At 53.5% G+C, this 17,063-nt stretch overlaps 1 protein-coding gene across 1 annotated transcript; it reads left to right on the top strand.

Moving 5' to 3' along the window:
* The first annotated feature begins 291 nt into the window (after positions 1–291).
* Positions 292–16,857, top strand: PYGB (glycogen phosphorylase B). Its single transcript, XM_083857073.1, has 20 exons — positions 292–546; positions 2,531–2,632; positions 4,482–4,560; positions 5,418–5,521; positions 6,733–6,864; positions 8,944–9,055; positions 9,439–9,521; positions 10,401–10,544; positions 10,883–10,975; positions 11,087–11,233; positions 11,335–11,498; positions 11,800–11,914; positions 12,617–12,718; positions 12,852–12,999; positions 13,511–13,569; positions 14,257–14,398; positions 14,717–14,924; positions 15,280–15,414; positions 15,524–15,590; positions 15,825–16,857. The coding sequence occupies exons 1-20, from the start codon at positions 304–306 to the stop codon at positions 15,975–15,977; spliced, it is 2,532 nt and encodes an 843-aa protein (XP_083713199.1). The 5' UTR covers positions 292–303; the 3' UTR covers positions 15,978–16,857.
* The last annotated feature ends 206 nt before the right edge of the window (positions 16,858–17,063 follow it).

Here is a 17,063-nt window from a genome sequence, read left to right as displayed (position 1 = left end):
CCCAATTTAAAATCAGGACGTGGTGCTGGGGTGGCTTTTAGCGCCAGAGCCCGCACGGGGGGTGGGATGAGGAATCTGCCCTGGTGCCATCCCCGACCCCTCGTGCCGTCATCCAAGCCATCCCAGCCCCCTCGGCCACCGCAGTGCCCAGCCGCCCTCCCGGCCCCCCTGGACCCGCCCCGGGAGCGGCCCCGGCCCCGGCCCCGCCTCGTGGCGGGCGGAGGAGGCGCAGGCGCGGCGGCCCCGGCCCTGCCCCGGTCCGGCTGCGGCGGAGGCGGCGGAGGCGGCGGAGGCGGCGGCGGGATGGCGGCGCCGCTCAGCGATGGGGACCGTCGGAAGCAGATCAGCGTGCGGGGCATCGCGGGGCTGGGGGACGTGGCCGAGGTGCGTAAGAGCTTCAATCGCCACCTCCACTTCACCCTGGTCAAGGACCGCAACGTCGCCACCCCCCGCGACTACTACTTCGCTCTGGCCCACACGGTGCGCGACCACCTGGTGGGGCGCTGGATCCGCACCCAGCAGCACTACTACGAGCGGGACCCCAAGGTGAGCCCCGGCGGGACCAGGGGCTGGGGCTGGGCGGCTGCGCCTTCGCCAGGGGTGTCTCCGTGTCCACCTGGCAGGTGTGGCTGCGGGTGTGACACACTGTCCCTGGCGTGCACCTGGCTGTGGGGCCCCTTGCCATGGCCGTGCCGCTCACGCATCTCACTGTGCTTTCTTCCCTGCGGGCGTCATGACACCTGTGTCCCTCATGCACACCCTGCTGTTGCTGTGTCCCCAGGGGCATCACCACAGCCATGCCCCTGGTGCAGTTTGCCATGGCTGTGTCCCCACAAACTCTTTTCCACTGAACAGGATTGTTTGATGCAGCATGTTTCCCTTCAGACACCCTGATAACTGTGGTCCCCTGCACCTTGTCACAGCCGTGTTCCCTGTGGTCCCACTCTGAGCAGGTCCTTGCTGGTGCCAGCTCCTCTGCACGCCCCACCACAGTCACGTCCTGCACTCACACTGCTGCAGTGGTGTCCCCTGTGGGCATCATCACCTCCATGGCTGAGCACAGCTGTGTCCTGACTTCACTCCTGCAGAACGTGCAGGCAGTTCAGCTTTCAGGCTGGAGAGGAGTTTCTTGCCTTGTGAAAACCAGACAAGCTCTCCCAGGTCACCAAACCCTGTGGTTCCTCCCCTCTTGCCAAGTCCGGACAGTGATGCTGGAGGTGTTGGGGGCTGCAAGATGTAATTCAGATTTAATCCTTTTGAATTAAGACCCAATCCAGCACTTGACTGGAGAGCCACAGAGAGCAAGTGTGTACTGAGAAAGGCACGTACCTTCCCAGGGTGCAGCCAGGCAGCCACCTCCCTGAGTCAGCTCTTTCCCAAGATTATGAATATTGCCTTGACACAAGAAATAAAGTTTCACGACAGCAAGGCTGCAGGTGCACGGGGAGTTACCCTGGGGCATGGGACTCTCCCTTTTATCTTAACTCACACAAATGTGCCCTGATCTATACTGCAGCACCAACAGAAGGGATTGCACAGGTCCTGCAAAGGCCTAGAGGAGCCTGGAGTGAGTTTGCTTACTGTCCTCTATGAAATGTGCCCCTGCAGGAGACTGAAAGGAGCAGAGCATTTATGTGCGATGATTTTGACCTTTCTGAGGAGCCCCAGGGATTGACCCTTTCAGACTCCCATCAGAGATGGCAGAGTGGGTAATCCTCCTGCTTAGTAGGGAAAGATCCACACTGCAGTGGAAAGAGATTCAAAGGAAAGCACAGTTTGAAGTCAGGTTATTGTTCTGTTAAGAATTCCAGTTTATTTATAAAAATATCCATACTGAGGAATCTGAGTGAGGGCAACAGTTTGCACAGCCTGCTTCTCATCCCACAAACAGGCTTTCGTTAGCATTTGTGGCACAGACACGGCTCTTCTCAGGCTTGGAAGGTCACTGCACAGTTGTGCCAGGAACCCTGCCACCTATGGGACAATTTACTTGTTCAGCAGGGTGAAACGGGAGTGAAACTCAGTGTGGGGTGAGCAGGAGGACCCATGAGATGGGAGTGCTGGAAAATTACTTGCAGGAAGGCGCTGGCCCTCAGCCCAGCCGGCCTGCATGGGGCAGGGGGCTTGCTCTGGCTTTTAGGAGACTGGATCAGCTTCAGCCTAGCATGGGAAAACTTTAAAAGCCCAGCGTAAACATCACCTCAGCTGAGCCTGACAGTGTATAAATATATCATTCAGCATCCTAGATAATGCTTGCCCTGAGTTAATTAGGGAAACACTTAACAGGCAGCGAGATTTTTCTATAGAAGGCTGTTGGCAGGGAGATGCGTGGTGGAGGCTTGGCCAGCATCCCGCATGAAATTCTTCTGACAAACAACTCTGGTGCGTGGTGTTCAGGAGCAGGCGCCAAAAGCCAGTCTGGGAAGACATCCCTGCTCTGGAAAATGCTTGGGTCTGCTCTTGATTTTAAGCAGCTTTGTTGAAAGCCAAGTGCTGTGCTGTGTGTGAGCGTCTCTCTTTGCCTCCTCAGCGCATTTACTACCTGTCCCTGGAGTTCTACATGGGCCGCACTCTGCAAAACACCATGGTGAACCTGGGCCTGCAGAATGCCTGTGACGAGGCCATTTACCAGGTAAAGTCTGGGCGGTACCAGGGTCCCCCTGAGGCTAAACTTTCTCACACCGAGGGCTGAATATCTTTATTTCCAAGGGCTTCGCCTGAGAAGGACTGTTTGGACTATACAAAATGAAGCTTGGCTCTTTCTTCATGTTTTTCATTCCCTAGAGAAGACAATGGAGGCCCTGGGGTTCCTTGAAGTTGAAGTACATTTTTTCCAAACTACCATTTCCCCTGTAGTGAACCCGGAAGTGTATACTGAAAACAACACTCAGTATTCTAAATGACCTGAGAGTCACAGGCTGCAAAGAGCTTTCCATTAGCAGGAGAGATGATGGTTTGTCACAGGAGATGTAGTGTAATGGGAGAGACTTGGACTAGAGCAGCAAACCAAATTACAATTCATACATTAAGGTACACAAGGCACAGCAGCAGCGCTGCCAGGTAAAAGTTAATTGGTGGGAAGGGAGAAAGGGGGGAAATAATTTGCTGGAAATAAAATGTCCCCAAATGATTTCCATCTGGAAAAAAACACAGCTGGGTATCACCAAGGCAATCACTAATGTGAGGCCATTGTCACTTACTTATTATGGTTATTTGCAGACACCTCTGCAACAGCACAGTGACCTTTTTTGACAGAACATGAAGTTTTTGGCTTTCTCACCCAAACACTTTATTTCTCCCAGCTTCCCTCTCCCCTCCCTCTGCCCCCCTAGACTGATTCATGTTACACTTTATAGCAGAAGTTGGGCACTTCATTGTGTCTCTAAATGAGGTACTTCAGTTGCTGATGAAACATCCTGGCAAGCACTTTTCCTGCCAAGGGATTGGAAGGGATTTCCAGGGAGGCACCTGTTTCCTCTCAGAGGTATTGTGCCTCAGAGGGCAGGCTGTTTTTTTTCAGGGAGCATCCTCTAAGTTCCTTTTCAAGACACTTTCCAAGTGCAGATTTGGCCCGACATGCCAATGCTTCCCTGGCTGTAGCCTCCAGCATGTGGAGCTCATCATGGCCAGTGGCCAGGTTGCTTTGGAGGTCTCGTATCCAGCATGGCTCTGTCACTGGGAGAATTAATCTCAATTTTCATGTCCCCATCATCCTGTGCGTGAGGCTTTCCCATCTTGTGACTGCAGACCACTGGAGTACTGGGAAAACAGTTTGAAGGGCAGCCATGGTATTGGCTTGACACCCTGCTCTTCCCCCTGGCACCAGGGCGAGCTAGTGCTGACCCTGAGAGTCTGCACCTCTGGACTCCTGGAGAGTCCTTGCTGCTGGCAGCCTTAGTCTTCATCTGGCAGGGCCCCCAGGCCATAGAACAAATGGCTCAAGAGATGCAGGCAACCACTTCCAGCCACAGACTGCAGCCAAGGAGCTCAGTGGCAGGCTGGGCAGGATGTGGGAAGCACAGAGAGTGATGGTGAATGCTGCAGTCACTGCTGCCAGCCTGGCCATGCCCTTCCTCAAGGACCCGAAGGGCATGAGCAGAGGGATGATCTCTCCTGCCCAGGCAGGACTTGGGGTCCCTTGCACCCTGGCTTGACCATTCCCCCATACCAGTGTCAAGTTTGGTCAAAGGGCATCCTGCCCTGAGGGGCTGCCAGGGCACGAGTGTTTTGTCTGGAGTCTTTAAGGAAACCTTCTTCATGGGAAAGCAATATCTGGTGATGGGCTAAATTGTTTTCCAATCAATTGGGCTGCCCAAGGACTATGGGCTGGTGAGATGCTTTGTGGGAAGGGATGCAGAAACCTTGTGGGTTTAATTTCCCTCAGTGTGAGTGGTTCTGGGATGTGTTTGTCTGCCTTGGAGAGCAGCTGAGGACATGGGGTTTGTTTGGTGACATGTTCTGCTGTGATTGTTCCCCAATAGCTGGGTTTGGACTTAGAGGAGCTGGAAGAAATTGAAGAAGATGCTGGACTGGGAAATGGAGGCCTGGGCCGCCTGGCAGGTAATACAGGGGGAGGGGAGTTCCCTCCTCATGCATGGGGGCAGAGGGTGGCATGCCTCAGCACTGGCATCTGCCCCCCAGGCCTTCAGCAGTGTGGGACCCTCCTGCCTGCTCCTGGCTGGTCAGAAACATCCCCGCCCCAGTGAGAGCACCCCAGAGCTGTAGGTGTGTGTTCTGCAGTGCAGCAGGCTGGGCTGTGGCTGCAAGAGGCTGTCTGGAGCCTTCCTCCTCACCTCCCCGTGAAATCTCTCACTTCTCACAGCACTCAACAGCTCTCACACAGGCAGACTGTTGGCTGCTATTTTAGTCTGCCTGTCCTGTGGGACAGCTGGAGATGAGAGCTCCCCAGCACAAAGTAAATGCTGGGGCTGATCTTTACCAGAGCTGCCTGAATGGAGGGCTGGAAGGGTTTCCTTGGGAAGCAATAATCGTTAAGTAGCTGGTGGTGCAGCAGGTCAGGGTCAGAAGCTCTGCTTTACTGGGCAGGCTTAGAGCAAGGCAAGTTTAAAAGAGCTCTCACTGCAACAAAGCTGGATTTGGGGTTTTGGTGACCTGTCCTTGTTACCAGCAGTTTTGGGGGTTTGTGGTGCTCAGCAGGACATGCATAGAGCACATGTCTGCACCCCTGCTGCAGACTGTCTCCTTGTCTCCCTTCTGCACATGGGTTTCCTCTAAGTAATAAATATTTCCAGCAGCACTGTTGTGGCAGCTCCTCATCTCCATGCACAGCACACTGTAGCACATGCAGCAAGTGAGGAGTGAGGTTCCTTACACAATGCCCATGCTCTGCTCCTGTTTCCTGGGCCCTTACAGCCTGTTTCCTGAGCCCTGACAGCCTGTTTCCTTGACCCTTACAGCCTGTTTCCTGGATTCCATGGCCACACTGGGGCTGGCAGCATATGGTTACGGCATCCGCTACGAGTTTGGGATCTTCAACCAGAAGATTGTTGATGGCTGGCAGGTACTTTTGGAAACTGAAGTTCCTCTTTGTCTGTCTGCCAGATGCTGTGGACAAGGCCTGGATGTAAAAGGCCTTGAGCTGCTCCTAAACTGGGCATTTAAGTCCATCACTGGGCAAGATGATGTAGAAGCTGAGCCACAGGGCATGGCTGAGACCAGAGGTCTGCCTGCCTAGATCTCCACAGTGCAGCTGCAACAACCCCAGAGTCCCATCCAGCTCGGCAGTGAGTCAGCAAAGCAGTCAGACTAGGGGTGGAGATGAGCCTAAATACTTCAGGAAGGTGTCTGGAAAGGATGTGTTTGATCCTGATGGAACATAGGCAAGTGCCCAGGGTGATTGCTGTTCCTGTGGGCGCCCTGGTCAGTGGCAGACAGGGCTTAAACAGGGGTTTTCCTGTAGCATTAGTGATCATACTATTTTTCGGTGAAAATAGGCTAAAAAATGGTCCCAGCTGGCAGTTTTCCTTAGTGTGTGTCTAGAAAAGGTTTTCATTAGGAGACTTGACTTGCTCCAGAGTATAAAATATGTTTTTCCCCTTAAAATACCACTATTAGTCAGGGATGATGAGAGGTTCGAAGGTTGTTTTTTCTTGCTTCTCCACAAAGAAGCTGCAATGAGAGGCCCCATAAATGGTGAAAACAGGGAGGGGAAAGCTTCCCTTGTATTTGACTTCATGTTTCTTAAAAAAGAACAGGGGTGGTGGCACGCTGGGCCCTCCCCCTGCCTTGCCCCTCCTTGTCCCACTATCTCCCTCTTCCTTTAAGTTTTTCCCTCTGAAGGATTCACTTTGCTTCCATTGCCACAGTTGTGAGCTGAGAGGAGAAAACCCTCTCTGGCAGAGAGCAGAGCAGTTAACAAGACCTGGCTTACAGGGTGTGACTTGTGCCACTGGGTGCCACATATTCCACAATATCCACAGTCGAACTGGGTGTAAAGGCCTGGAGACAGACCCAGTGCAGTGGTCTGTGCAGTTTGGATGGCTTAAACATTAACAAAGGTCCACAGAGGCTGATTTATTTATACCAGTTGGGACGCAATCATCCAAGCTTTGGAAAGCCCAGCTATCCTCTAGAGGCCTCTGCATATCCATTTTTAAAGCCAGCTTGCTGCAGCTTTGCTTTCAGAGCGGTCTCCCTTCAGGGAGCCGTGCTCAGCCTTCTCTCGGAGGCAGCAGGCTCTCCCTGAGCCCCGTTCCCGTGTTCCGCCCGCAGGTGGAGGAGGCGGACGACTGGCTGCGTTATGGCAACCCCTGGGAGAAGGCCCGGCCCGAGTACATGCTGCCCGTGCACTTCTACGGCCGCGTGGAGCACACCCCCGACGGCGTCAAGTGGGTCGACACACAGGTACCTGTGCCATCTGCCTCCCTGCTGGGCTGGGGAGGGCCAGCCACGGGAGCCCTGGGCTGCCTGAGGTCCTCAGGCTTTGCTTCTCTCCCAGACCAGCCAAACTCCCCTGCAGTTACACACAGGTGACTTTGTAGCCTGTGGGGTTGGAGGAAATAAAAGCTTTTGCTGAATTGTTGCAGCTGGATTTGAGAAAAAATAGAGATCTGTTGATCTCCAGGGCAAAGCCCTGCAGTCTTGCATGGATTTATGTTAGAGGAGAATTGTAGGCTCCTTCCATGCTGCTCCAGGCCACTGCTCACTCACACCCTGTAGATTTTCAGGTGGTTCTGATGGTGCTGCTGTGCAGGGGCATGAAGCAATCCCATGGGTGTTTAATTCTTGTCATGAGAGCAAGTTCCTCTTTCCCAGAGCAGCCCAATGGGCAGAGTGCTGTCAGGGAAGGCTGTAGGTGTGGATTCCACTCTCCAGTCTGCCTGGAGGCCTTGTTTTATGGCATCATGGAGCACAAACACTCTTTCAGCCTCTCCCGCAGTTGAAGAGGTAATGCTGTGCTTCAGGAGCTCGTGCTTGTTCAGGCTGCTGCATCGTAGGTGCATTCCCATCTTGCTGCTAACAAAGGCACAGGTTTATTAGAGGGATTGAAGATGCTTCTCCTTTGTAAGCACTGCTCAGGGTGGAGGAAGGAAGGACAATTAATTTCTCTGTGATTCAGGAAGATGATCTAGCCTTGTTCCCATAATGTTCAGCAGTCTCTCAGCCTGATGAACCAGCTCAGTTCATCTGAGGAGCTCACAGTCACAAAGCCCAGCCGTTCTCTTCAGCACCAAGAGCTGAAGCTCAGTTACAGAGTCACCTGGGCCTGCTCAGAGGAGAAATAAACCATTTTATTTCTGGTTGTCAGAGGCTATGCAGTGACCTAGGCCATTGCCAGGATAGCAGTGCAGGTTCAACACCACAGTCCCAGCACAGGGAACATCTTGGAGGCACTGTGCCAGAGCTCTGTGACCCCCAAGTGCAGCAGGCATCCATTTGGGGACCAAGTGCCATTGCATTTCTGCATGCCTTTCTTCTGATCTTCCTGGCAGTCTGGGGCCTCAGGGATCCCAAACACTGTTTCCTACAAGGAGGTGAGTTTTCAGATAGTGCTGTGAAGGGAACAAGTTGGAAAGGTTCAAAAAGCCAAAGATGCAGTCTCCAAATATAGCGTGGCTGAGTTCATGTGATGTGTGCCCCAGTCCATGGGCAGGCTCCCTGCCTGCTTCCATGTTGGGAGCTGGTCACAGCAGCTTGGAGAGCCTGAGCTCTTGCTGATTCTCCCCAGAGGGGAGGTGTTGCTCATGCCAGAACAAAGAGGCAGTTCAGGGCCAACATGCTGATCTGCCCAGGTTTTCCCTGCTGTGTGAGCTGGGAGCTCCAAGGTTACTCTCTGTAGCCATGTGTGCAGTCTCCTGAGGCTTAAGCATCATCTGAAAAATGCACAAAAAGTTTCACACTCATGTTCAGTTCAGGTGCTGGAAATCTCAGTAGAGTTACCCATGCAGGTTCAATAAACCTTGAATATTGGGTGGATGGCTCTGGAAATGGTGCTGCAGTTGTAGAGTTTGATCCTGGCAGGTTGCAGAAGGCTAAGGGGCAGGATTCAGGCTGTGGAGTTAATCCCAGATGGAAACACAAAGGTCCAAGCTGCCCTGGCTCTACCCCAGCACAGGCTGAATCACAGTGAGCAGCTGAGGGTGCCTTCAGTGCTCTGTTAGGTACCCCAGTTGGTACAGGAGGGTCAGCAGGTTTCTTTCTTTCTCTCTTGCATTTCATTGATGGGGTTGTAACTCCAGTTGGTCAGTAAAGCTCCAGACAGTTCTGGTTCCCCTATAAATGCTTTCCCAGTAGGTGGTAGAAGTGCCCCTGACAGCAGGGAAATCTGTGAAGCTCAGCAGGTGTATTTTAGTGAGGTGAGATTCTTTCCACAGCCAGGACGTGTCTTTGTCCTCTGGATTCTTCCTGCAGAGGTTTCAGCCAGTCTCCCACCTCTTCTGAGGCCACTGTGCTGTAACCAGAGGGGAATATTGTCCTTTTCAGGTTGTCCTTGCCATGCCTTACGACACCCCAGTGCCTGGATACAAGAACAACACTGTGAACACCATGAGACTCTGGTCTGCCAAGGCACCAAACGACTTCAACCTCCAGGAGTGTAAGTGATGTCCCTGCACTGCCTCTCCTCTGGCCAGGCTGGGACACAGTTGTCCCTTTGTGCATGGCACCTGGCACAGCACTTCACATCTGACCTGCTTTGTGTTTATCCCATAGCTATCTCCAAAACACAGCACTGTGTGCCCATCCCTGGATCACACTGTTCCCCAGCTGCTTCCAGAGCCCTCATACACCAGGACACCCACCCATCTCCTCCTGTCACTCTATTGCCTTTCACACATGTATATTTCTGTTCCATTAATACCAGCTTGAATATTCCTGCTACAAAACTTCTCTACAAGAGAAGAGGGAAAAGCGTGGTATCAGGGACATGCCTGAATCTCTACAGCTGCTGCAGTGCTCTGTGTATTTCTCTCTCTGCAGTCAATATGGGTGACTACATCGAGGCAGTGTTGGACAGAAACCTGGCAGAAAACATATCCAGAGTCCTGTACCCAAATGATAACGTGAGTGACTTGCTTGCCTCTTCCCTCTTGCTCAGAATCATCATTCCTGCAGTTATATCTCCTTTTTTGCAAACACTGGAAGGTCATGGCCATCTGATGCTTGTTGCTGTGCTTTAATACAATAGGTTGTCCCTATAATTCTCAGGGAACGGATATGGCTCTGCTGGCCCCAGAGGGTCTCTGCTCTGCAGCCAAGAGTCCAGCCCGCATGATGTAGATGCTCTGTTCCATGCTGCAGGGAGGGAAAGACATTACTCCTTCAACTTCAAGGCAGCTGCCAGTTTACACAGTGGGGACTCATTTCCTTCTCCAGTTCAAGGGATTTCTCACTGCAAGGGCTGTCCCAGGCCAAGCATTCACTGAGCTCTGGGTCCAAAAGGGAAGAGCCCTCATACCTAGTCATGGATTGGCATCTGTGCTGGAAAAGCAAATCCCCTGCCCTTTACCCCACACCCTGTCAAACCTGCTGGTGTTTTAAAATAGATCAGCACAAAGCACGGTGTGTGTGAGGCAGCTGGTGTATCCAGAGACACTCCTGGCTATTGCAGAAAGCCCAAAATCCTTTGTCCAAAAACCCTGCAAAGGATTTTGCCATGAGGGAGGGAGCTGTGCTGGCTCTGTAGGAGTACCGTGGATGGGGCAGGCTCTGTTGTTCTCTCTGGAGGCAGCTGTTTGGGATGCCAAGCCCCTTGTGAGTCCCTACAGCTGTTGTCCTCATCAGAGATGTATGAAAAACATCCAGACTTGCCCTGGTGAGGAGCCAAACATGTGAAGCCCGTCGGGAAGCCCCTCGGGGTGGAGAGGAGCATCTCCAGGGCTTTGGCTGCCAGGTGGGGATGGCAGCTGCAGCTCTGATGGCTGTGGTGCCCTTGTTTGCAGTTCTTTGAGGGCAAGGAGCTGCGGCTGAAGCAGGAGTACTTTGTGGTGGCTGCCACCCTCCAGGACATCATCCGCCGCTTCAAGTCCTCCAAGTTTGGCTGCCGAGACCCTGTGAGGACGTGCTTTGAAACCTTCCCAGACAAGGTGAGTCCGTGGGCAGAGGTACTGGAGAAATGGCAGCCAGACCATGAGGGACCCTCTCATGAGGGAAAGCAAGGTGCCCAGGACTAAATGGGGGCATTTGTACAAACCCCCTGGCAATTTGGGTTGTAAAACAGATGATCTCCAGGCCTCTTTTCCCAGGGAAAAATTGGTAATCTGGAGCAAATCTTGAGAAGTTTGAGTAGCTCCATTACTGAGAGGTCTGTCTGTTCTGGGTTGTGAGTTATGAGAAGAGCTTTGGGGCTGACCCTTACCCCATCCCCATGCATGCAGGGCACTGTCAGAGTGCCAGAACTGAGACCAGCAAGTCTGTGTTGCAGGTGGCTATTCAGCTAAATGACACCCACCCTGCCCTGTCCATACCGGAGCTGATGCGGATCTTGGTGGATGTGGAGAAGGTGGACTGGGACAAGGTGAGCAGAGCTGGGAGGACCATGCTGGACCTTGCAGGGAGAGGACATATGGGATTTCCTTTTCCCTCCTGGCCTGGGTGCACGTGCATTAACCTGCTGTCTGTAATGCAGGCCTGGGAGATCACGAAGAAGACCTGTGCCTACACCAACCACACCGTGCTGCCTGAGGCCCTGGAGCGCTGGCCGGTCTCCATGTTTGAGAAGCTGCTGCCGCGGCACCTGGAGATCATTTACGCCCTCAACCAAATGCACCTGGATGTAAGGGGCAGGTCCCAGGCTGTGGGAATTGTGACCACCTTTAGGATGGGAATGCTCCTGGGTGCTGTGGCTGTGTCACCCATGTCTCTCTCCCTGTGCAGCGTGTGGCAGCGCTGTACCCTGGGGACATCGACCGTCTGCGGAGGATGTCGGTGATCGAGGAGGGCGACTGCAAACGCATCAACATGGCTCATCTCTGCGTCATCGGCTCCCATGCCGTCAATGGCGTTGCCCGCATCCACTCCGACATCGTCAGGAACTCGGTGTGAGTTGGGACACACACAGCCATGCACCCTCTCGCTCACTGGGCTGCGCCTGCCAGCTGGGGAGGGTTAGCTGGAGCAGCTGGGTGACCAGCCCTGCTTGGGTTGCCTTGCTGGAGACCCTCTCCCTTTGGAGCTGGGGAACTCTTGGCAGTACAGCTGAGGAAGGGAAAGGGGTGAGAGACAGCAGAGAGTTCACAGCTGTTACAGGGAGATGGACAGAGCTTGTCCTGAGTCAGGAGCACACACTGGTGAGGGCCCAGATGTTAGCTCTGGGTGGCTCAGAGCTGCCTGGTGTTTTAGGTTCAAGGATTTCTATGAGCTGGAGCCAGAAAAATTTCAGAACAAGACCAATGGGATCACGCCGAGGCGCTGGCTTCTGCTGTGCAACCCAGGACTGGCTGACGTTATTGCTGAGGTGAGTGGTGAGCATGCGAGGTGAGGGGCTGAGCATGATCCCTTTGGTCATCTCTTCTTGTGGTATGGTCAGTCCTGAGGCTGACACCTGGCACCTCTGTGGGGACAGCCTGCTGTAGTACATGTAATTGTGAGATTGGCTGGGCTCTAAAGTTGATGGTGAAGAGTTGGCCAAAAAAAGGCTGCAGAAATCTGGATCTGGTCCCTGCTCTCATGGGAACTGCACACAGGCACAACCACAGGGTGTCTGGAGAAATGTTTAGCTTCATGGGCACACAGGAGCTCCTCCCGTGGGGGCCCAGCCCCAGTTCTGTCCCTTGTATTTCCCAGGCCCTTTAGGACAGGTTTTTACATCACCCTCCAACATGCTATGGCAGAATATCACCCTGCAATTAAATGTATCTTGATATCCTGCCCATTGGTTTCTCCAGCTTCCAGGAGGCCATGGCACACGTGCACACATCCTCCCTCTTCCTGCTAAAGCTCCTTGAGAGAGGGGGACTTGTCCAAATTTTTGCAAGTGCCTCATTTCCATTGGGCTTCTTTAAGACGCAGAGAAGTAACCTCATGATAAGAAACTGTGCCTCTTTTCCTGGCCACACTGCCTCTTCCAGTTCCCAATGGGACTGTGACACTTCTGCTGGGGAAGGGCAGTTGTGGACTGGGTGAAGTGTCTCATGACATTCCTGGTTTGTTGTTTCAGAAAATTGGGGAAGGCTTTATCACAGATCTGAGCCAGCTGAAGAAACTACTGGAATTCATTGATAACGAGACTTTTATCAGGGATGTGGCAAAAGTCAAGCAGGTAATGTGCACTGGAGGTGGCTTGGGGGAAGAAGGCTGAAAGCACCATCCTGCCAGAAATATCCCAGCAGCAAATGCTCACTTTTGATTCAAGCCCTGGGAACTCATGCCTGTTCCTTGTATTTTTCTGCCAGGAGAACAAGCTGAAGTTTGCAGCCTACTTGGAGGAGCAGTACAAGGTGAAGATCAACCCTACGTCCATGTTTGATGTCCAGGTGAAGCGAATCCACGAGTACAAGCGGCAGCTGCTGAACTGCCTGCACGCCATCACCCTTTACAACCGTGAGTCCCTCAGCCTCTCACTGCCAGGGCTTCTCTCCAGGAGGGAAGACACAGTGTCTAAAGGGTCACACAGAGCTCTGGGGAAAAACTCACAGCCCAAATCTCCAGCCCAGGTAGTCTCCACACCTGTTCTGCAGGTGTTGAGACTGACCTGGTGCAAGTTAAGACCCCATTTCCCTTTGTATACTTGGAGCCCCTGCCCATTCCCAAAGGGAGGCAAATCATTGGAGCTCAGCATTGTTCTGGCTTGAGTAGTTCTCCAAGGATCTGAATCCCCACTGGACATTTTTTGCCCACCTCAGCTCCAGCAGATGTGTGGTTGGGCTTCAGGGTCCTGCAAGGTTGATGGGTCCCTGTGACATGGGCTGAAATCCCAGCCTAACCCTGATCCAGGCAGTAAATTCTGCCCACATTATCTTCAGTTCTGAAGATTTTTAATATTTTATTTTTAAGATCAAGTTTGAGCTTTCAAATTTGAAAAAATTTTGAAGAAAGATCCCTTCTCTTTCAGGCATCAGATGTAATCTATCCAAATCCTTTGTGCCCAGGACCATTATGATTGGAGGAAAGGTAACCTGCATTCCAGACTTGGTGCATGTGTGGCTGGGGGGTGGGTGGGGAAGGTCCTGTCCCCTTTCTGTGGCTTTGCTGGGCCTGCTGTAGATTAGCCAGCAGCAGGGAACACCTCCATGGTTCTGAGCAAGGCTCCAGCACTATTACGCCATAGCTCAGGACTTGTCCTCCCAATAGGGTGTTTTTCCTAATTTGTGGCTAGGAGAATTAGGATTGTTCAGGCTGTGGGGAGACTTTATCATAGTCTTTCAGTACTTGAAGTGGGCCTTTTAAGAAAGATGGGGACAAATGTTTTAGCAGGGCCTGTTGTGATAGGACAAGGGATAGTGGTTTTAAATTGAAGAAGGGTTAATTTAGACTAGATCTCAGGTGGAAATTTTTTCAGTCAGTGTGGTGACTCACTGGAACAGGTTGCCCCAAGGTGATACCTGCTCCATCTCTGGAAACATCTAAGATAGGTTGGATGGGGCTCTCAGCAACCTGGTGTAGTTGATATCCCTGCTTATTACAGGGTGGTTGGACTAGATGTCTTTTAAAGGTCCTTTCCAGCCCAAACCATGCTGTGATTGCATGTGAACAGCAGAGGCAAGGCTCAGACTCACTGCAGTGAGGACCCCACACTGACATCTCTCATGCTCTCCCTTCCTTAAAAGCCTTCCACATTTCTGGGCTGCTCTTTTTCAGGCAGCCCCTGGCTACCACATGGCCAAGATGATCATCAAACTCATCACATCCGTTGGTGAGGTCATCAACAACGACCCCTATGTGGGGGACAAGCTCAAGGTCATCTTCCTGGAGAACTACCGGGTATCCCTGGCTGAGAAGGGTATGTCTGGTCTTCTGTAAGCACATGTCAGAAGTTGGGCATGTCCCAGCTGAGCCCAGGAAAGAGCTGGCCTGAGAGGCAGTTGTGGCAGGACACTGGGCTGTCCCCTAGGAAGAGCCTGAAGGCTCCCTCCACACAGGGCAGGAATCCAGCTGCATGCGGGAGTGGCAGCAGCTGTGTGGGGTCATGGCAAAGCTGAGCCTGCCCCCAGAGTTGCGTGTGGGCTGAGGGTCAAAGGGCCACTGGCAAGTGCCAGTCCAGGTTGTGGGGAGCTGCAATGGGCCACAGACTAACTCCCACCTCTCTTGCACCTGGCAGTGATCCCAGCAGCGGATCTCTCCCAGCAGATCTCCACAGCTGGCACGGAGGCCTCAGGTACTGGCAACATGAAGTTCATGGTGAACGGGGCCCTCACCATTGGTACCATGGACGGGGCCAACGTGGAGATGGCTGAGGAGGCGGGCGAAGAAAATCTCTTCATATTTGGCATGCGGGTGGAGGACGTGGAGGCCCTGGATCGGAAAGGGTTGGTGCATGCCAGGGCTTGTCAGGTGGGGATGCAGGGCCATGGTCTCTGGGAGGGACACCTTCCTCTCTGGGCAGCTCTGGAGGAGGAAGAAGCAGGGCCTAGAGGCAATCTTTGCCTTGGGCTGCAAGGATTCAGCTGGCTCAGAGCACAATGGCTGTGAGTGGGACATGGCACAAAGTGTATCAGACACAGCTGCTGGTCAGAGGCAGGAGAAGGGTGCTCTGATGGACACAGCCCTGGGAGCAAGGCCCCTCCCTCAGGAGCTGTACCACATCCCTGCCTGCCCCCATGTCCCAGCCAGGAGGGCCCAGGGGGAGCAGCAGTGCCTAGAGCCTGTGTGTGCTGTGCCCAGGTACAACGCCCGGGAGTACTATGAGAGCCTGCCCGAGCTGCGCCAGGCCATCGACCAGATCAGCAGCGGCTTCTTCTCCCCTCGAGACCCCGGCTGCTTCAAGGATGTTGTGAACATGCTCATGTACCACGACAGGTGAGTCCTGAGAAGGCTCCCTGTGCAGGGGGGAGCCCTGCCTGCTCATGGGAAGATGTCTGTCCTGCCCTGAAGGCAAACCCCAGCCAGACTCTGCTTTGGGTTTCAGGTTTAAGGTGTTTGCAGACTATGAGGCCTACATTAAGTGCCAAGGGCAAGTGGACCAGCTGTTCATGGTAAGACACCTGCTGAGTGGGAAGGCTGAGGGTAACTGGGGTGAGTGTGCTCCAGTGGAGCCCTTCTTACGGACACAGCAGTATGTGGGTGCCCTGGGGCAGGGTGAGGTGGGTTGGGCTGCTTCAGCAGCCCCACACCATGGTGTTTTAAACCAGCCAGTCCCCTGCAAGGCTGCAAGCCAGGACAGAGCTGGGTGAGCAACTGAGTAGTGACATTGCCTCTCCTCTTCCCAGGATCCCCGTGAATGGACAAGGAAAGTCATCAGGAACATTGCGTGCTCGGGCAAGTTCTCCAGTGACAGAACCATCACGGAGTATGCCCGGGAGATCTGGGGAGTGGAGCCTTCTGCCACAGCAATCCCCCCACCCAACCTCCCCCGAAACTGATGCAAGCACCAGGGGAAGGAAGGAGGGATGCGCTCCCGTCGCAGGAGGCCTCACCTGCATTTCACCACCAGTCAGATGGGCTCAGCTCTGCAGAACCAAGGCCTTTCCCTCAGGGGTAGAAGGATGCTCTGAGGAGTCCTGACCAAGGAACTAGAGCTGGGGCGAAGGAGAAAGGACCTTGTGTTTGCACCTACCTAGCCTGCATGTGCTGCATAGTGCTTCTAGTGAGATGGCCATGGATCAGTCTTCCATGGCTGTGCTCCATGCTTAACAAGGGCTTTCCAAGTAAACCCTCCCCTCCCCGCTGTGTGCAAGGGCCTGGCCTCCTTGACCCTGCCCCACAAGTAGGATTAGCCAACACAGAGTGTGTTTTTCTCCTCCTGCCAGGCCCAAAGCTGGGGGAGGGAGAGGCCAATCCTTGCCCATCCCCTTCCCCAGGACCACCTAAAGAAAGGGGGGCGCTGGCTGTGACAGCAACTGGCCCCAGGGCAATCACCAATGTCAAACACTGTGCCACAAGCAGGAGAGCCTGGCATCAGCCACTTCCTTGCCACAGAGCTTACTGTAGCCTCCTACCACACCACTTTCCTAACTAAAGGCCCAGTAACCAAGCCACTCCAGGGATTTTTAGCCTCCATGTCTGCATAGGGAAGGCTATACCTGCCACTGCTGGCTCTTAGCTCTGCAGGTACAGCTGTGTGCTGGGTGCTGCTCAGGGGGTGAACAAGGATCACATCCTCTGTTAGCAGAGTCATGCTGCTCCACATGACCCTCCCATCGCTGGGGACACAATTAACACCCATAGTGCTGTGTAGTGCACCAGTACTGCCCTGTTTGACATCCAACTCATTAAAACAACCTGAACACCTGCTGGTCTGACTTTGGACTGACTTGTAACAACTCCCATGCCTCTGGGTTCAGGTTGCAGCAAGTTCAGGCCACAATGTCTGAATCTCTGCTGTCCTTCCCCAGCTGTGGCTTCGTGGTTTGTAGTCTCTTGCAGCAAGTAGGGTGTTGGCACCACCATGCGGGGGCAACATGCCCATGTCAGGCTGACTCTGTGCACTGGGGTAGGGGTTAGTGTTG

The sequence above is a fragment of the Zosterops lateralis genome (genome assembly GCF_965231275.1).
Source record: "Zosterops lateralis genome assembly, chromosome: 3".
In the NCBI taxonomy this organism is placed as follows: domain Eukaryota; kingdom Metazoa; phylum Chordata; class Aves; order Passeriformes; family Zosteropidae; genus Zosterops; species Zosterops lateralis.
The sequence above is the reverse complement of the archived record's forward strand: the minus strand, read 5'-3'. Positions and strand labels throughout refer to the sequence as shown.

Coding starts and splice junctions, on each gene's coding strand:
- PYGB (XM_083857073.1), top strand. CDS start 304: ATGGCGGCGCCGCTCAGCGATGGGGACCGTCGGAAGCAGATCAGCGTG. Junction 6,865..8,943: donor TCAAGTGGGTCGACACACAG/GTACCTGTGCCA, acceptor TGTCCTTTTCAG/GTTGTCCTTGCCATGCCTTA. Junction 9,056..9,438: donor CGACTTCAACCTCCAGGAGT/GTAAGTGATGTC, acceptor CTCTCTCTGCAG/TCAATATGGGTGACTACATC.